The 15,638-nt window shown below is 41.8% G+C and overlaps 1 protein-coding gene across 2 annotated transcripts; it reads left to right on the top strand.

Annotated features, from left to right (window-relative positions):
- The first annotated feature begins 323 nt into the window (after positions 1-323).
- Positions 324-6,475, top strand: LOC138759073 (uncharacterized). Of its 2 annotated transcripts, none has more exons than XM_069928939.1 (2): positions 324-5,771; positions 5,877-6,475. In XM_069928939.1, the coding sequence occupies exons 1-2, from the start codon at positions 5,424-5,426 to the stop codon at positions 6,291-6,293; spliced, it is 765 nt and encodes a 254-aa protein (XP_069785040.1). In that variant the 5' UTR covers positions 324-5,423; the 3' UTR covers positions 6,294-6,475. Both variants share the same exon structure in this region; 1 of them encodes a protein (XP_069785040.1).
- The last annotated feature ends 9,163 nt before the right edge of the window (positions 6,476-15,638 follow it).

Genomic DNA, 15,638 nt, shown 5'->3' with positions numbered 1-15,638 from the left:
ATGGAGGGAGGGGGGTTGGTGCCGTCGCTGATGGAGGGAGGTGGATTGGTGCCATCGCTGATGGAGGGAGGGGGGTTGGTGCCATCGCTGATGGAGGGAGGGAGGTTGGTGCCATCGCTGATGGAGGGAGGGGGGTGGTGCCATCGCTGATGGAGGGAGGGAGGTTGGTGCCATCGCTGATGGAAGGAGGGGGGGTGGTGCCATCGCTGATGGAGGGAGGGAGGTTGGTGCCATCGCTGATGGAGGGAGGGAGGTTGGTGCCATCGCTGATGGAAGGAGGGGGGTGGTGCCATCGCTGATGGAGGGAGGGAGGTTGGAGCCATCGCTGATGGAGGGAGGGAGGTTGGTGCCATCGCTGATGTGTCAAGGGGTGCAAGATGACGTCATCATTGACAAGTATGGGGATGGAAGTAGCGCTGACAAGCAGGGTGGGGGCGCATGCAATGCTTGCCATGTCCTATATACGTTGGTGCCCCACACAGACACTGACACACACACTCACCCTGCCACACACACCCACTCACACATACACACCCCCACACACACCCCAAACCCACACCCCTCACACACTCCCCATACACCCATCCCCCACAAACTCACACCCCTCACAACCACACACACACCCCTCACACACACCACACATAACCCACACCCACACCCCTCATACACACACCCTCACACATGCCCCACAACACACACCCCTCCACACCATCTCTCCACCCATCCCACACGCTCTCACCCCCCACCCACACATCCACACACTCAGACACCCCCACACTGCCCCCTACACATATTCTCACAAACACACATCTACACACACTTCCCACACACACCCATCCCTCACACACACACCACATTAACACACCATACACACACCCACCCCCACACACCCCACTCCCCACACACCCACTCCCCACAAACACACATCCCTCACAAACACACACCACACATAACCCACACACACTGCCACACACATACCCCACAACACACACCCCTCCACAACACCCACCCACCCATCTCACACACACTCTCACCCCCCACCCACACACTCAGACACCCCCACACAGCCCCTACACTTATCTTCACAAACACTCATCTACACACATTTCCCACACACACCCCTCTCGCACCCATCACTCACACACACACACCCCACACTAACACACTATACACACACCCACCCCCCACATACCCCACTCCCTACACATCCACCCTCCACAAACACACATCCCTCACAAACACACACCACACATAACCCACACCCACACCCCTCATACACACACCCTCACACATGCCCCACAACACACACCCCTCCACACCATCTCTCCACCCATCCCACACACTCTCACCCCCCACCCACACATCCACACACTCAGACACCCCCACACTGCCCCCTACACATATTCTCACAAACACACATCTACACACACTTCCCACACACACCCATCCCTCACACACACACACCACATTAACACACCTTACACACACCCACCCCCACACACCGCACTCCCTACACATCCACCCCCCACAAACACACATCCCTCACAAACACACACCACACATAACCCACACACACATACCCCTCATACACACTCCCACACACATACCCCACAACACACTCCCCTCCACACCCCCATCCACCAATCCCACACACTCTCACCCCCCATCCACACACTCAGACACCCCCACACAGCCCCCTACACTAATCCTCACATACAACCCACACACTCCCACTTACACACACCCCACACACACCTCTCACACACACCCACAAACACACTTCCCACACACTCAGACACCTTCCACACTGACTCCACACTACAAACAGACCACACACAATTCCCACACACACCCCACACACCCACATACTTACACACACTTCCCACACACACTCCCACTTACACACACACCCCACATCCCCACACTTACCAAACACTCACCCCACACAAACCTCTCACATCCACTTGCCACACACTCAATCCACACACTCAGACAACTCCCACAGTGACCCCACACACACACACATCCACACTCCAATAGAATCTCTTTTCTCCCTCTCCCCTTAATCCCGTCTCCGAACCAGATTCTTGTATTTAAAGTAGACTTTGTTCCTAGACGAATATAATATGGGTCTGGAAGTCGGGATTTAGAATGAAAGGTTCTGAAAATCGTTCAGGATAGGTCCCCCCAATTATTTCGGGGCAAATTGGAAGATGTTCTTTTATATCAGCGACATGTTCTATCAGTGAGATAATTTTGTCGAGTTCCTTCCATTTGACGTCGATGTTGTGCTTTGTACAAATGTCTGCATATATTTGTTCACTTATGGAAAATGGAAAGAAGGAAATGCACACACGCACACATACCCACTCCCACACCCTCCCACACGCACACATACATACACACAACCTCCCTCACACCCCTTCTTACACACGCCCACACACATACCTACCCAAAAGGACCCAAGCACATACACTCCACACATATCCACCACACAATCCTACCCACACACCCCACACACAACCCCTCACCCATTCCCTCCATAACCCCACATGCAGACCCCAAACACACACCCCAATCCCACAAAACTCCAGACACACATCCCAATGATTTTGGGGCAAATTGGAAGATGTGCTTTTCTATCAGGGACGTGTTCCATAAGTGAGTTAATTTTGTCGAGTTCCTTCCATTTGACGTCGATGTTGTGCTTTGTGCAAATGTTCTGTATATATTTGAGCGTTGATATATTTGTATATATTTGTTCACTGTTCTGTATATATTCTGTATATATTGTATATATTCTGTATATACTTTTTCACTGTAAACAAAAGCCCCACATATCTGCACACACACCCTCACACACACACCCTCCCCCACACCCCTTCTTACACACGCCCACACACATTCCCACACACATTCCCACCCACAAGCAACCATGCACATATAACCCACACACATCCACCGCACAATCTCACCCACACACACCACACACATCCACTCACACGTTCCATCCAACACCCCAATACCCGAACATGCAGTCCACAAACACACACCCAATTCCACACAACTCCACACACACATCCCAAATCCCACACACAACCCCAACTATTTCGGGGCAAATTGGTAGATGTGCTTTTATATCAGGGACGTGTTCGATAAGTGAGATAATTTTGTCGAGTTCTTTTCATTTGACGTCGATGTTGTGCTTTGTACATATGTTCTGTATATATTTGATCATTGATATATTTGTATATATTTGTTCACTCTTCTGTATATATTCTGTATATATTGTAAATATTCTGTATATACTTTTTCACTGTAAATAAAACCCCCACATACATGCACGCACACACACACTACCACACACACCCAAATGCCAACAGACACTCCCACTCCCTCACACACACACACACACACACACACTGTCCCTCACACCCCTTCTTACACACGCTCACACATATACCCACCCACAAGCACCCATGCACTTATACCCCACACACATCCACTACACAATCTTAAAAAATCAAACAAAAGATGAGAAACATTAAATCGGACTGACCCGACAGGACGGAGGAACTAAGGTCGTTTGGAATCAGCAGATGCGATAGAATCGGCAATCTCCGTCAGGCCGAGGGACCTTGAAACACCACACAAGTACAAACTAAACTGGATGAGAGGGTCCTTGCAGAGAAATGGATTGGAGTCAATCCACAGGACCCTCAGAGCAACAGAGAGGATCACTGGAGTCTCCCTCTTCCCCATCAGTGTGATCTAGCAGGATCCTTGTCTGAAGAGGCCATGCCAAATCCTGGAGAAGCCCTTTGACCCTGCCCACAGCATCTCTCAGCTGCTCCCATCAAGGAAGAGAAAGGAGGATCAGAACCAGCATCAGCAGGATGAAGAACAGCTTCTGTGCAGGGGTCGGGAGAAGGTTGAAGCACCAAAGGAACTGCTCCCACTCACCATCCGAGTGCAAACAGAGAGCGCATGTAAAATGTTCAATGATGGGAATGTATGGACATGATACTAAGGGCTGAAAGAGACTTGGAACAGGGTTTTTTGTGGTCGATCATTTATTACGAATAAAGTCTTACACGAAAGGGCAAGAAGCAGCTAAGGTTGTTCTTTCCACACAGATCTACTGTTAGTCCTCTAATTCTATGGGAACTGTCGCAGGGTTGTAGCTCCCAGTTGTTGGGATAGGCTGACACAAAGTGGTAGGTCCAGGTACTAATGAGGATGCCATCAGATGGTTCCCCACCCCCCACTCTCTCCCCACCACCACTGCCAACATCAGTTCTTTGTATTACAAATAAAGATGAGTGAAACACAGAAGTCTGCAGACGCTGTGATTATAATTACAAACACACCGACATGCTGAGGGAACTCAGCTATTCTTTCCAGCATTCAGGCCTGAGCCCTTCTTCAAGGAATAAACAGAATAACCCAGAAGCAGGAAATCTCAGAAAGGCTCAGAATTCTGGTTAGGGGACAAATCCAGCCCAACAAAAGGTGTTAATTGGATGTGATAGGGATGAGGTTTTTCATAGCAGGCCGAGCGACCATGTGGTCAGGCGGGCTGAATCGCTGTCCCAGTCAGTTGGTACAAGATGGCATAGGCCCCCCTTCCCTTCTCACGAGAAACATGCGTTTGGCGACACATATTGCCTGAGAGATGTTGCCACATCCTGGTTGCACGTCACTGGGCAGGCAATGACTACGCAACGCACTGACATCACTCCCCTAGACCAGTGCACCCCAGAGAGGAATGAGGTCGTCCCCTAAAAGCAGCACGAGAGATTCACATAAAGGCAGTTACTGGTTCACTTCATACTGTGTGGAGGTGCTTCATTTCAGTAGCACCACCTTTAGCAGCCACGACAAGACCATGAACAGGCTGTCAGCAAGAGAATGGGATGGGGAATTGAAGCAGGTGGCCACTGGGAGATCCCCGCTCTTGTGGCGGACATGGAGAAGTTTTTGTTTATAGGATAGCTATGAATCTCGATGAAAATACAACCAGTATAGGTTTTACTCATTCACAGGCTTCCAGAGAACAGACTGGGAGAGAAAATATAAGTCTTTAGGCCAGCAAATCTTCCAGACAGGGATCAATGATCAATTCTTCCCAACAGGGTCCCAATCTCCAAAATCCATGATGTCTTCCTTGATATTTTTAATGCAGTAGCGCTAACTGACTACCGATCGAGTCAATGAGCTGCCAAAAGGCAGCCCATTCATAAATTGGTTTCCTGCCCAAACACAGCTGATGGAGTCTGTTACCTATCAGATGTGAATTGTCAAAAGGTATAGTAAGCGTTCAGTAACCTTAACAACACCTTTCAGTGCCAGCTTGACATTGTTTCTGCCCAGAGGTAAACGTCTCATGTCCCTGCCCATTGGAACACGTCTCCAGGAGACCAATGACAGCTTGGTGCAAAGGGGATACCCAATGTGTGCCGGTGCCATTGATGGATCACATATTCCCATTATTGCCCCCAGCTTGCATGCTGCAGCCTACTACAATCGCAAAGGCTGGCATTCAATGGTTCTGCAAGCGGTGGTCGACCACAGATTCTGGTGAGCTAAGCCTTTATTGGTCTTTATCACATCACATCTCAATGTCTATCACTTCACTGTGCTTTCCATTCACGTTACAGCTTCTCAGATGTGTTTATTGGCCGGGCAGTACCCATGATGCCCGAGTGCTTGCCAACTCTCCTCTGTATAGAAAGGAAGAGGACCAGGGCGGATACCACTTCCCACCTGACGTGAGTGTTCACCCTACAAAGCTCCATGTGTCAATCTTATGTATGCTTATTGTGTCAACGGTCATGTGTATGAATTAACAACATTCTCCATTGTTGTGCCTGCAGGTGTCCAAGGATGTTAATGGAGTGGAGGTTCCAGCGCATCTTGTGGGTCATCTGGCATATCCACTACGAAATTGGCTGATGAAGGGGTTCACACAGCACCAAGGACTGGATCTGGATCAGCAAAGATTTAACAAGGCCCTTAATTCTGCAAGGATAGTGGTGGAACATGCATATTGCCGTCTAAATGGCTGCCGGTGGTGCCTGTCCAACCGTCTGGATATCTCTACCACCTTAGTCCCAGGTGTTGTGTTTGCTCGCTGTGTCCTGCACAATATATGTGAGATTAACAAGGAAGACTTTCTGTCAGAGTGGACGTTGGTTGAAGCAGATGGTCCTGCACCCATTAGCACAGATTGTCGCAATCAGCAGGCCCATGGGCACCAGGCCATCCATTCTGCCATTTTGTCCATCCTGTAAGGGTATGACCCTGCCACCTAGCTCCTAATTTCCACAACTTGTTCCCCCCTCCACCCTCCCCACCCAATGCGACAACATGAGCCTACTGCCTGGCATGTTATGTGTTCTCGTGAAGTAATGGTTGCATATAAATGAGACTTGTGTGCTTGTCAAAAATGTAATAAAAAACATTTTTTGAGAAATCTTATTGCTTCATAAATATCTGAGTTCGATATAGCAATGTAAACATTTCACATTATGTTTAAACTAGATGTAAACCATGGAACGGACAAATCACATTGCAAATACACTCCACACTTGAACACCGCAGAACAAAAACAAAAATGGTAAACACAACAAACACCTCCACCCGGCACCACAGCATTTCTGTGTTGTGCCGATTATACCTCTCGGAGGAGGGTTACCAAGTTCATTTGGCAGGCGCATCCTGCGCATTCAGGTGGCCTTCCGGCAGCCCATATTGCCATTATATGCGGCTTTACAAGTGGGGCATTTGGCCACCTGAAAGTGCCTTTTCTAAGAGTTCCTGTATCTGGCTCATTCCTTGAAGAAGGGCTCAGGACTGAAATGTTGGGAACATATCTTGATCTCCTATGGACACTGAAAATCCGGGCTGAGCTCCTCCAGCTTAACGGTGGGTTTTTAAGCACCACATATAGATGCACATCTCAAGACAAGGCCACAAAAATGTGCCACCTGGGAAAATTGCATAACAGGGGCATCTTGTGGTTCCACTTGGCTGCTTCTTACATTATTTGGCCAGGACTTTCTTTGCAAATTTCCCAACACCTATTCTGTGTTTTCTCCAACCTGTCAATTCAAATACACTTGTTTTCTTACTTCTCCAGTTCTTGGTTTCTCTGCTTCCTGACCTGCTTTTTCCAGCAGTTTTGTATAACTTATATTCCAGCAGTTGCTGTGGTTGAACTTTTACTGATTTAATGAATTGTTTTCATCAGAATCTAAATGTGCTTGAGTCCACGGTCAGCCATGTAAGCATTGAAATGGGTGGCCACTGGGAGATCCACCCTGTTGCAGCAGACAGAGTTGAAGTGCATTAAATGCACCCAATCATTTGGTCACTGCAGCCACCATTTAAAAAATTCAAGAGGTTCTGCAGTCTGTGTGTCAAGAAATCCCTCTGCACCTCTGTTTTTAGTGGGAATCCTTCAACCCTGAAGTTGTGCTCTCTCGTCCTTGACTCCTCTAACATGGGAGATAATTTTACCACATCTACTGTATCCAGGCTTCTCAACATTCGAAGTGCTTCTTAGGACCCCTACCACTCATCATTCTTCTGAACACCAAGGAGTATAGTCCAAGATCCATCAAACCTTCCTCATATATTAATCCCTTCATTCCAGGAATCATTCTTGTGAATCTTCTGCAATGCCAGCACATCCTTTCTTCAATAAGGAGCCCAAAACTCTCTCCGCTACTGCAGGTGCTGCCTCGCCAGTGTCTTCTTAAGCCTCAACATCACATCCCTGCTCTTATATCCTATTATTTGCGATATGAATACCAACATTCCAATCAGCTGATTGACCACCAACATGGAAGTTAACCTATGGGGCATCCTGCACGGCGATGCCAAGGTCCATCTCCCCCAGAATTTTGAATGTTCACCCTATGCAATAATAATCTGCCCTTTTATTCCTTCTCCCAAAGTTCATGACCAGACATTTTCCTACTTTGGAATTCACTGGCCTCTTCTTTTTCCATTCTCCTAATCTATCTGTCTCTCTGCAGCCTTGCTGTTTTCTCCCAGCTACCTGCTGCTCTGTAACGGGTGAAGAAAAAGAGATGGCCCCCAGAATTGTTTCCCAGCATTTCTGCACACCTGCAGAAAGCCACATAACACAGCAATTGCCTTCTGGTCGTTCCCCCTGATAGTACAGATTCTAACACCAATGTGTATCTGTCCAGAGTGTAGTGTAGGATGACTGTGATTGGCTGAGAGTGTAGCCACACCTACTGGCAGGTCTTAAAGGATTTCTCCTAGCCAGACCAGGTCATTCTGGACTGGTCGACCCACGTATGATATGCTCCAGTCTTTTAGTTAATAAAAGTCTTGGTTTGGATCAACAAGTGTTTGGTTCTTTCGACGCACTCTGCAATGTTCCCCCTTCCTGCACCTTTGCTCTCTGAGATGTGTCACCAGCAGTGTCCTTTCCTTCTGTTCCTCAAAATAGATACTTTATTTTCATATTTCAATATGTGCGCAACTCGGAGTTCACAATATTAGCCAAGAGCTGTTAAAATTCCCGGGAAAACATTGCAAATTATAAAATCTTCTCAAACAATGAAAAACCATGTACAAAAGTGAAAACAGTGACTCCTGGTGGGCCAGGTAAAAACTATCGGGAGATACATAAAAAGGTGCCTTTTTAGAATCTTTTTCTGCTCATGTAGAGAGGATTTTGAAGGTTAATTGGAAACTATTTTCAGAGGCTTGGACTTGGATGAATTTGTACGGACTGAATGAAGATGATGTTCACTCTGTTCCTGATGCATTTTTATATTTGAATCAATCAATGAGAATATTATGGTTGGAGGAGATTTTAATTGTTGTTTGGATCCGTTGTTGATTAAATCTCGAAAAATTGTGAAAAAAAAACAAAATGGCGAAAAGAATAACTGAGTTGATGGGGGATTTAAATTTAGTGGAAATATGGGAATGGAGGAATCCGACTGAAAAGGAATTTTCCTTTTATTCTGCACGTCATGATTCGGTTTCAAGAATAGTTTTTTTTGGTATCAGCCCATTTGCAGGGTCGAATCAGACAGGCTGAGTATAAGAGTAGGATTCTGTCAGATCACTCATTATTGTTAATTTCACGTAGTATCGCAGAGATGGTGGAAACTTGTTATTGTTGGTGATTTAATGAAATGTTGTTAAAAAAAACCTGAAATTATTACGCTTGTAAGAGATCAGATTAGGTTTTTTTAGAAACGAATAAGGGATCAGTTCAAAGTAAGTTTATGTTATGGGATACTTTAAAAAAGATATTTACGAGGTCAAACTATTACTTACACAGCAAAAGTGAAGAAACAATATATAGCAGAAATTCAGGACTTAGAGAAAGAAATTGCAACATTAGAGAAGACATTTCAGAAAAATTCAACTGAGGATAATAAAATACAGTTGTCCAAATTGAAGCTTTGTTATAATACAATTGTGAAAAAATAATTCAATGATGGAAACAGCTCTACTATGAGTTGAGGGAGAGAGCACATACGGTTTTAACTTAGCAATTGGAAACTGAACAAGTGCCTAGAATGCAGTTAGGAGAAATTCAGAGATAACATAAACCACAGGATATTAATGATGAATTTTGTACATTTTATCGGGACTTTATCTGAAGGGAATTCGGATATGGAGCAGATTGATTGTTTTTTGTCGAATTTAAATTTACCTTTATTAGAGGAAGAGGATATTAAGACTTTGGATGGTTCATTTACTGATTTGGAACTTAAGGAGGCGTTACAATCTATGACAAGTGGAAAATCCCCTGGAGAAGATGGATTTACATTGGAATTTTAGAGAAATTTTTATGATTTGTTATTTCCGGAATATTCTGATGTACTGAAGCTCGCCACTGATACAGGTTTATTTCCAGAATCGTTTTCAAGGGCATTAATAACACTCATCCCAAAGAAAGACAGAGATCCATTAAAAGTTGTGTCATACAGACTAATATTAATAAATAATAATATTGAATGTAGATTACAAAATTGTAGCAAAGGTTTTAGCAAACAGATTGGCTAACCTTTTACCGCAATTAGTACATGTGGATCAAGCAGGATTTATCAAGGACAGGTATTCAGCTGATAATATTACTAAATTAATTACAATAATTAATGCTTCAAGACAACTCAACCAGACAATGATATTAGCGCTAGACATGGAAACGGCTTTCCACAGTGTGGAGTGGAATTTTTATTTAAGGTGTTAGAAAAATATAAATTTGGACCACTCTTTACCAGTTGGGTTAAGGCATTATATACTAATACTCCTGCTCGGGTGGTGACAAATGGACAGATTTTGCAGGCATTCAATTTGTTTAGATCCACTAGACAGGGTCGTCCGCTGTCACTAGCCTTATTTGCATTAGTTATAGAACCAAGCAATTAGGCAAGAAATGAATATTAAGGGAATTACAATTGGTGGGCAAGAGTATAAAATTAATCTGTTTGCAGATGATGTGTTGATATATTTGTCTCAACCTAAGAATTCTTTCGAACCATTACAAAATTTGTTGAAAAGATACGGGGTAATGTCAGGCTATAAAGTAAAGTGAGATATTACTAATATCAGATGGAGATTATTCAGATTGTAAACAACTTATGAAGTTTAAATGGTCAAATAAAATTATTTGGGCATAATAATGGATAAAGAGTATCAAAATTTATACAGCTTAAATTATGTACCATTATTAAATAAGATTAACTTTGATTTAAATAGATGGAAGGAGTCACTGTTAACACGGGTAAATTGTATTAAAATGAGTATATATCCACGCATTCAGTATTTGTTTCAATCTATTTTGAGTGTTATACCGGGAAAGTTCTTTCAGGAATTAAATAAAGCAGATTGTTTCTTTCTATGGAAAGGTAAGTTGTCTAGAGTCTCTATGCAAAAGTTGACATGGAGGTATGTTTTGGGAGGTCATCAATTCCACATTTTCAAAATTATTATCAAGTAGCACAATTAAAGTTTATGAATAGACTGTTTGATATTGACCAACCTCCGATGTGGGTGAATGTGGAGATGGATCAAATACAAGAAAGAACAATACATTATTTTATATATAAATGGAATCCTCTGCTTTTGCAGTAGTATCAACTGACAGTATTGAAACATTTGATAGGAGAATGGTATAAATGGAATCAGTTTATAGGATCGAAAGGTAAGATTTCAGCTAAGACACCATTATATCAGAATCAGACAATTTCATTTTCTATGAATAATTCTTATTTGAAAGATTGGGAATCAAAAGAAGTGATATTATTGGAGGACTGTTTTGGTTTAATAGACAGAGAGAAATTTGGAATATCACAAAATACTTTATTTGCTTACTATCAAGTACAAGATTTATTATTAGAATGCTTTGGTAGAAATTTTAGTATAACCTGGTCAAATGAAATTTGAGAGATTAATTGTTGATAAGGGGAAAGAAGAGATTTGTTTCCGAAATGATATGTTATTACAAGAAAAGATGAAAAAGGTAGATATATTTAAAATAAAGGATAAATGGGAGAAGGATTTATGTGTTCCTATTTCTGTGGATGAGTGGTCTTACATGTGTTTGGTTAGTGTTATGAAATTAATTAATGTACGATATAGTTTAGTTAGTTATAACTTTCTGCATCAGTTATATTGAACTCCTGAAAAACTGACAAAATATGGATTTAGTGGGTCAGATTTGTGTTTTTGATTTGGTGATCAGACAGGTACTTTTTTTATACTCAGCGTGGGAATGTTTAAAGTTGAAGCCCTTTTGGTAAAAAGTGATTAAATTTTTGCGAGTTCTTTTCAAATAGATTTATATGTGGATCCATGGGTATGATTACTGGGATACATGAATACAATTACGGCAAATTTACGCTTGGAGAAACCTCAAATTGCATATATTCGTTTAGAATTAGCAGTGGCTAGAAAATGTATAGCTGCAACTTGGAAAAATGATGTCGAATTGAGTATTTATAGATGACACAATGAAATTCAATCATGTATTTACTTAGAGAAAATAACGTATAATTTGCAAAATAATTATTCTTTTTTTATAAAGATGTGAAGTTGGTATTTGGAATGTATGGGTTGAGATGTTAAGTAAAAGCCTTATACGTGTTGCAAGATGTAAATGGATGTCACACCGTAACAGTCTGTTATGAGACGATGCTATTGAGTTTTTTAATATAAGCTTCGTAGGGGTGAGGGTTATAGGGGCTGGGATAGATTAGAAGGGGGAGGAGGGAAGTGGGAGGTAGTAGAGGGTAGTTTTAGATTAAACTTTGTATTTTTTCTTGGTTCTGTAAAATTCTTAAATAAACTTCCAAAAAAACTGCATCGAGATAAATGTCGAGCCAGGCTCATCCATTGAACAGAAGACAACATAACACATCAATTACCTTCTGGTTTTTCATCCACTCTACTCCAAACCTTACAATTTTGACTCCATGGGTTTCCTCTGGGTACTGATGTCCTCTCACATCCCTCAGGTAGGTGTAAATGGCAGCTTGATGATTGATGTGGATTGTTTTATATTTTAAATACAACATCTATATTGTACATGTAATGGCAATATCATTCAAAGAATTAGACTCCACTACAAAACTGGGAGGAAGGATGTGAACCTGAAAGATTTAGTTATGGTCACTGATTCTTAAACAATTTGGTGAGAGGACACACACATGGATATCGGGATGAACCCAGGCATGAGAGGTTTCAGAAAGGAGTAGAGAGTGTTCTTGATCAATCAAGAAATTTTAGAGATCACCCAGTAAATGTTATGAGAAGGCACATGAGCGCGCGATGCCATAAAATGAGTTACGTTTATATTGTATATTCGGTTAATTTTTAACTTAGACATACAGCATGGTAGCAGAACATCTCATGCCCTGAAGCCATGCTGCCCAATTTACACCCCATTGACCTACACCCCCTGCACATTTTGAATGGATGGAGGAAACCAGAGCCCCTGAGGAAAATCCACGCAGATACAGGGAAGACTTTCAAACTCTTTATAGACAGTGCAGGACCCGAACCCAGGTCCGGTCCCAACCATTGGTGCTGTAAAGGTGTTGTGCTAATTTCCACACCAACCATGTCATCCTTTAGATGCCATCTTATTCAGAATAAAGAGTGTTTACTCTTTCTCTCCTTTAACCATCTTGAACACAATGGCAAACTGTTTCATTAACCTCAAAAACAATTGATCAGAAATAATCTATAGAACACCGTCAAACCCATTAACTGAAATAAATTAAATAGAAGGAAAAAAGAAAAAAAATTAACTGCTAAAACGAAAAAAACCTAAAAATTAGGTCTAATCCAACCTCTCCCTCTAATCAAAGTTATCTTATGTAATGAAGAAAAGAAGAATAGTGTAGAACCACTGGTAGCCCCCAGAGAACAGGCGATGAATGGCCAAACCACACATTTAGTTCCTCCAATTGTAGAAAAATTCTAGGAATGTGCCCCATTATTTCATCAATTGGAACTTTCTATCTTTAATATAAGATATGATTGTCTCTAAACTTAAAAGGACATTACATCATGTAATCACAGTGTATGAGTCGGGGAAGAATCATCTTTCCATTTCAATAACATTGCTCATCTGGCTATTAACGTAGCAAAAGCTCAAAATTTTTTCTGAGCTGCCGACGATGGTTTATCTGGATCACGAGAAAAACCAAACAGAGCAATTTAACGGACAAGTTCAAAATTGATCTTAAGAACCATTGATAAAGTTTGAAAAATGCCTTTCCTGAATTTCTCTAAGTTTGAGCATTCCCAAAACAGAGGAATTAAAGAGACTTGGAAAATTTTAAATTTCTCACATAGTGAATCAACATTTGCATACAAGCGAGATAGTTTCAGTTTGGACATATGTATTCCTGTACCACCTTAAATTGTAAAAATCAATGCCTAGCATATAGTGAAGAGTCATTAATACAATTGAGAATAGAATACCAAGCCACTTCTGGAAATTTTATATTTAAATCTCATTCACAACTGCTCTTAATCTTGGATTTTAAACCCAATACATTATTATAAATACATGCTATTAATCCACCATGAACATAAAGCCGTAAATTTAAAAAAATAGATGAAGAATATTAGTCTTAGAAATTCACGGAAAATCCAAAATCTTAGATTGAAGAAAATGTCTAATTTTTCAATGTCAAAAAAGAGTGATTACTAAGTTCAAAATTTAGTTGATAATTGTTTGAACGTGGCAAAATTAACTGAAATAAAGGGGTCATTGAAACTTTGAATACCTATTCTATAACATCCTTGAAATCTACATCCAACAAGGATGGTGGTAAAAGATGGTTATCTATCATAGGGTTGCCCAATGAAAAACCATTTAGCCCAAAACAGTTCCTAAATTGGCCAAAATTCTCTATCAGTTTTTCAATCATGGATTATGTGTCAAATTTGGAAAATGGTAATATTGTAGAACTTTTTTGGAAAACTGTAATTCCGTCATGGCCCATGAAGGGCGATTCACTGATTTTTCCAAAATTATCTAAAGCAAGCCTGATCCAAATGCTATACTCTTTCCATTTATTATATTCCCAGCAGAAGTTGGGGAATTACAACTAGTAACAAGGAACTGGCTCTGTTATCCCCTCTTCACACAGGCCATAAAGTTCATAGTTGGAGCAAAGGTCTATCTTGGATCAAATGAACTGATAAAAACAGGATCCAAAGCAAGATTTAATTTGTTATTTTGGCCCAGTATTTAATGGCAGAAACTTGCTGAGCAGAGAGGGCTTTTATAATAGATAGATAATATTGAAATATTACAGACCTGAAGGGCTTTTATGTATTCATTAAATAAACAGAAAAGGGTTTAAAATAATCAGACAATAGTCCAATTTTATAAATTAGATCAGGGTATTATATTATAAGCCCAAAGTTAGGGTTGTACCTAATGGACAAATGTCCTCAGCATTCCCATGAACCAGGTGTAGTGGGCAGGGATGCCCATTATCTCCAGCTCCCTTCATTTTGATTCGAGAACCGTTGGTGGAAGATATTCACTGAGATCCAGACATTAAAGGATCGTGGGTAAATAAACCAGGAAGAAGATGAGATTAATCTATTTGCAGATGATGTCCTGATATGTTTGACAGACCCAGCAATTTCATTGGTAACACTACACTCTAAACTGGAAGATCATGGGAATATCTTGTGATATAAAAGGACCAAAATAATCAACTTCCACGTATGTAAAAGGGAATTAATCAGGTGAAACTCTGGCCTGTGGTAAATCTGACATTTGTTGTTGTCCAGGTTTTCATTCTCTCTGTAAGTCACAAAGATATGAACCCTCATGATTTCATTATTAATATATTTAAGCACTGACGTACTATCAGGCCAAAACTCAGAATCTGCTAACTCCATCTGTAATTCTCTTCTTAACATAGTGTCCATTTTGCTCACCGTAGCAGCAGTCAATTCCATTCAAGGTCTGGTGACTGACTTTAATGGAGTAACTCTGGCTTTTCCCATTACAAATCCACCATGTACTCGCACTTGGTTTTCACAGGACTCAGTAACTGACAGGATCAAAATCACCTTCACTACATCAGCAAAATGGTGTAACAGCAAAC

The sequence above is a fragment of the Narcine bancroftii genome, chromosome 3 (genome assembly GCF_036971445.1).
Source record: "Narcine bancroftii isolate sNarBan1 chromosome 3, sNarBan1.hap1, whole genome shotgun sequence".
Classification (NCBI taxonomy): Eukaryota; Metazoa; Chordata; class Chondrichthyes; order Torpediniformes; family Narcinidae; genus Narcine; species Narcine bancroftii.
This window is presented reverse-complemented; position numbering and strand designations above follow the sequence as displayed.

Bases quoted from the DNA above. Each gene is read 5' to 3' on its own strand.
- LOC138759073 (XM_069928939.1), top strand. From the start codon at position 5,424: ATGACAGCTTGGTGCAAAGGGGATACCCAATGTGTGCCGGTGCCATTG. The intron at 5,772-5,876 runs GTGAGTGTTCAC...TTGTGCCTGCAG, and splicing joins GATACCACTTCCCACCTGAC to GTGTCCAAGGATGTTAATGG.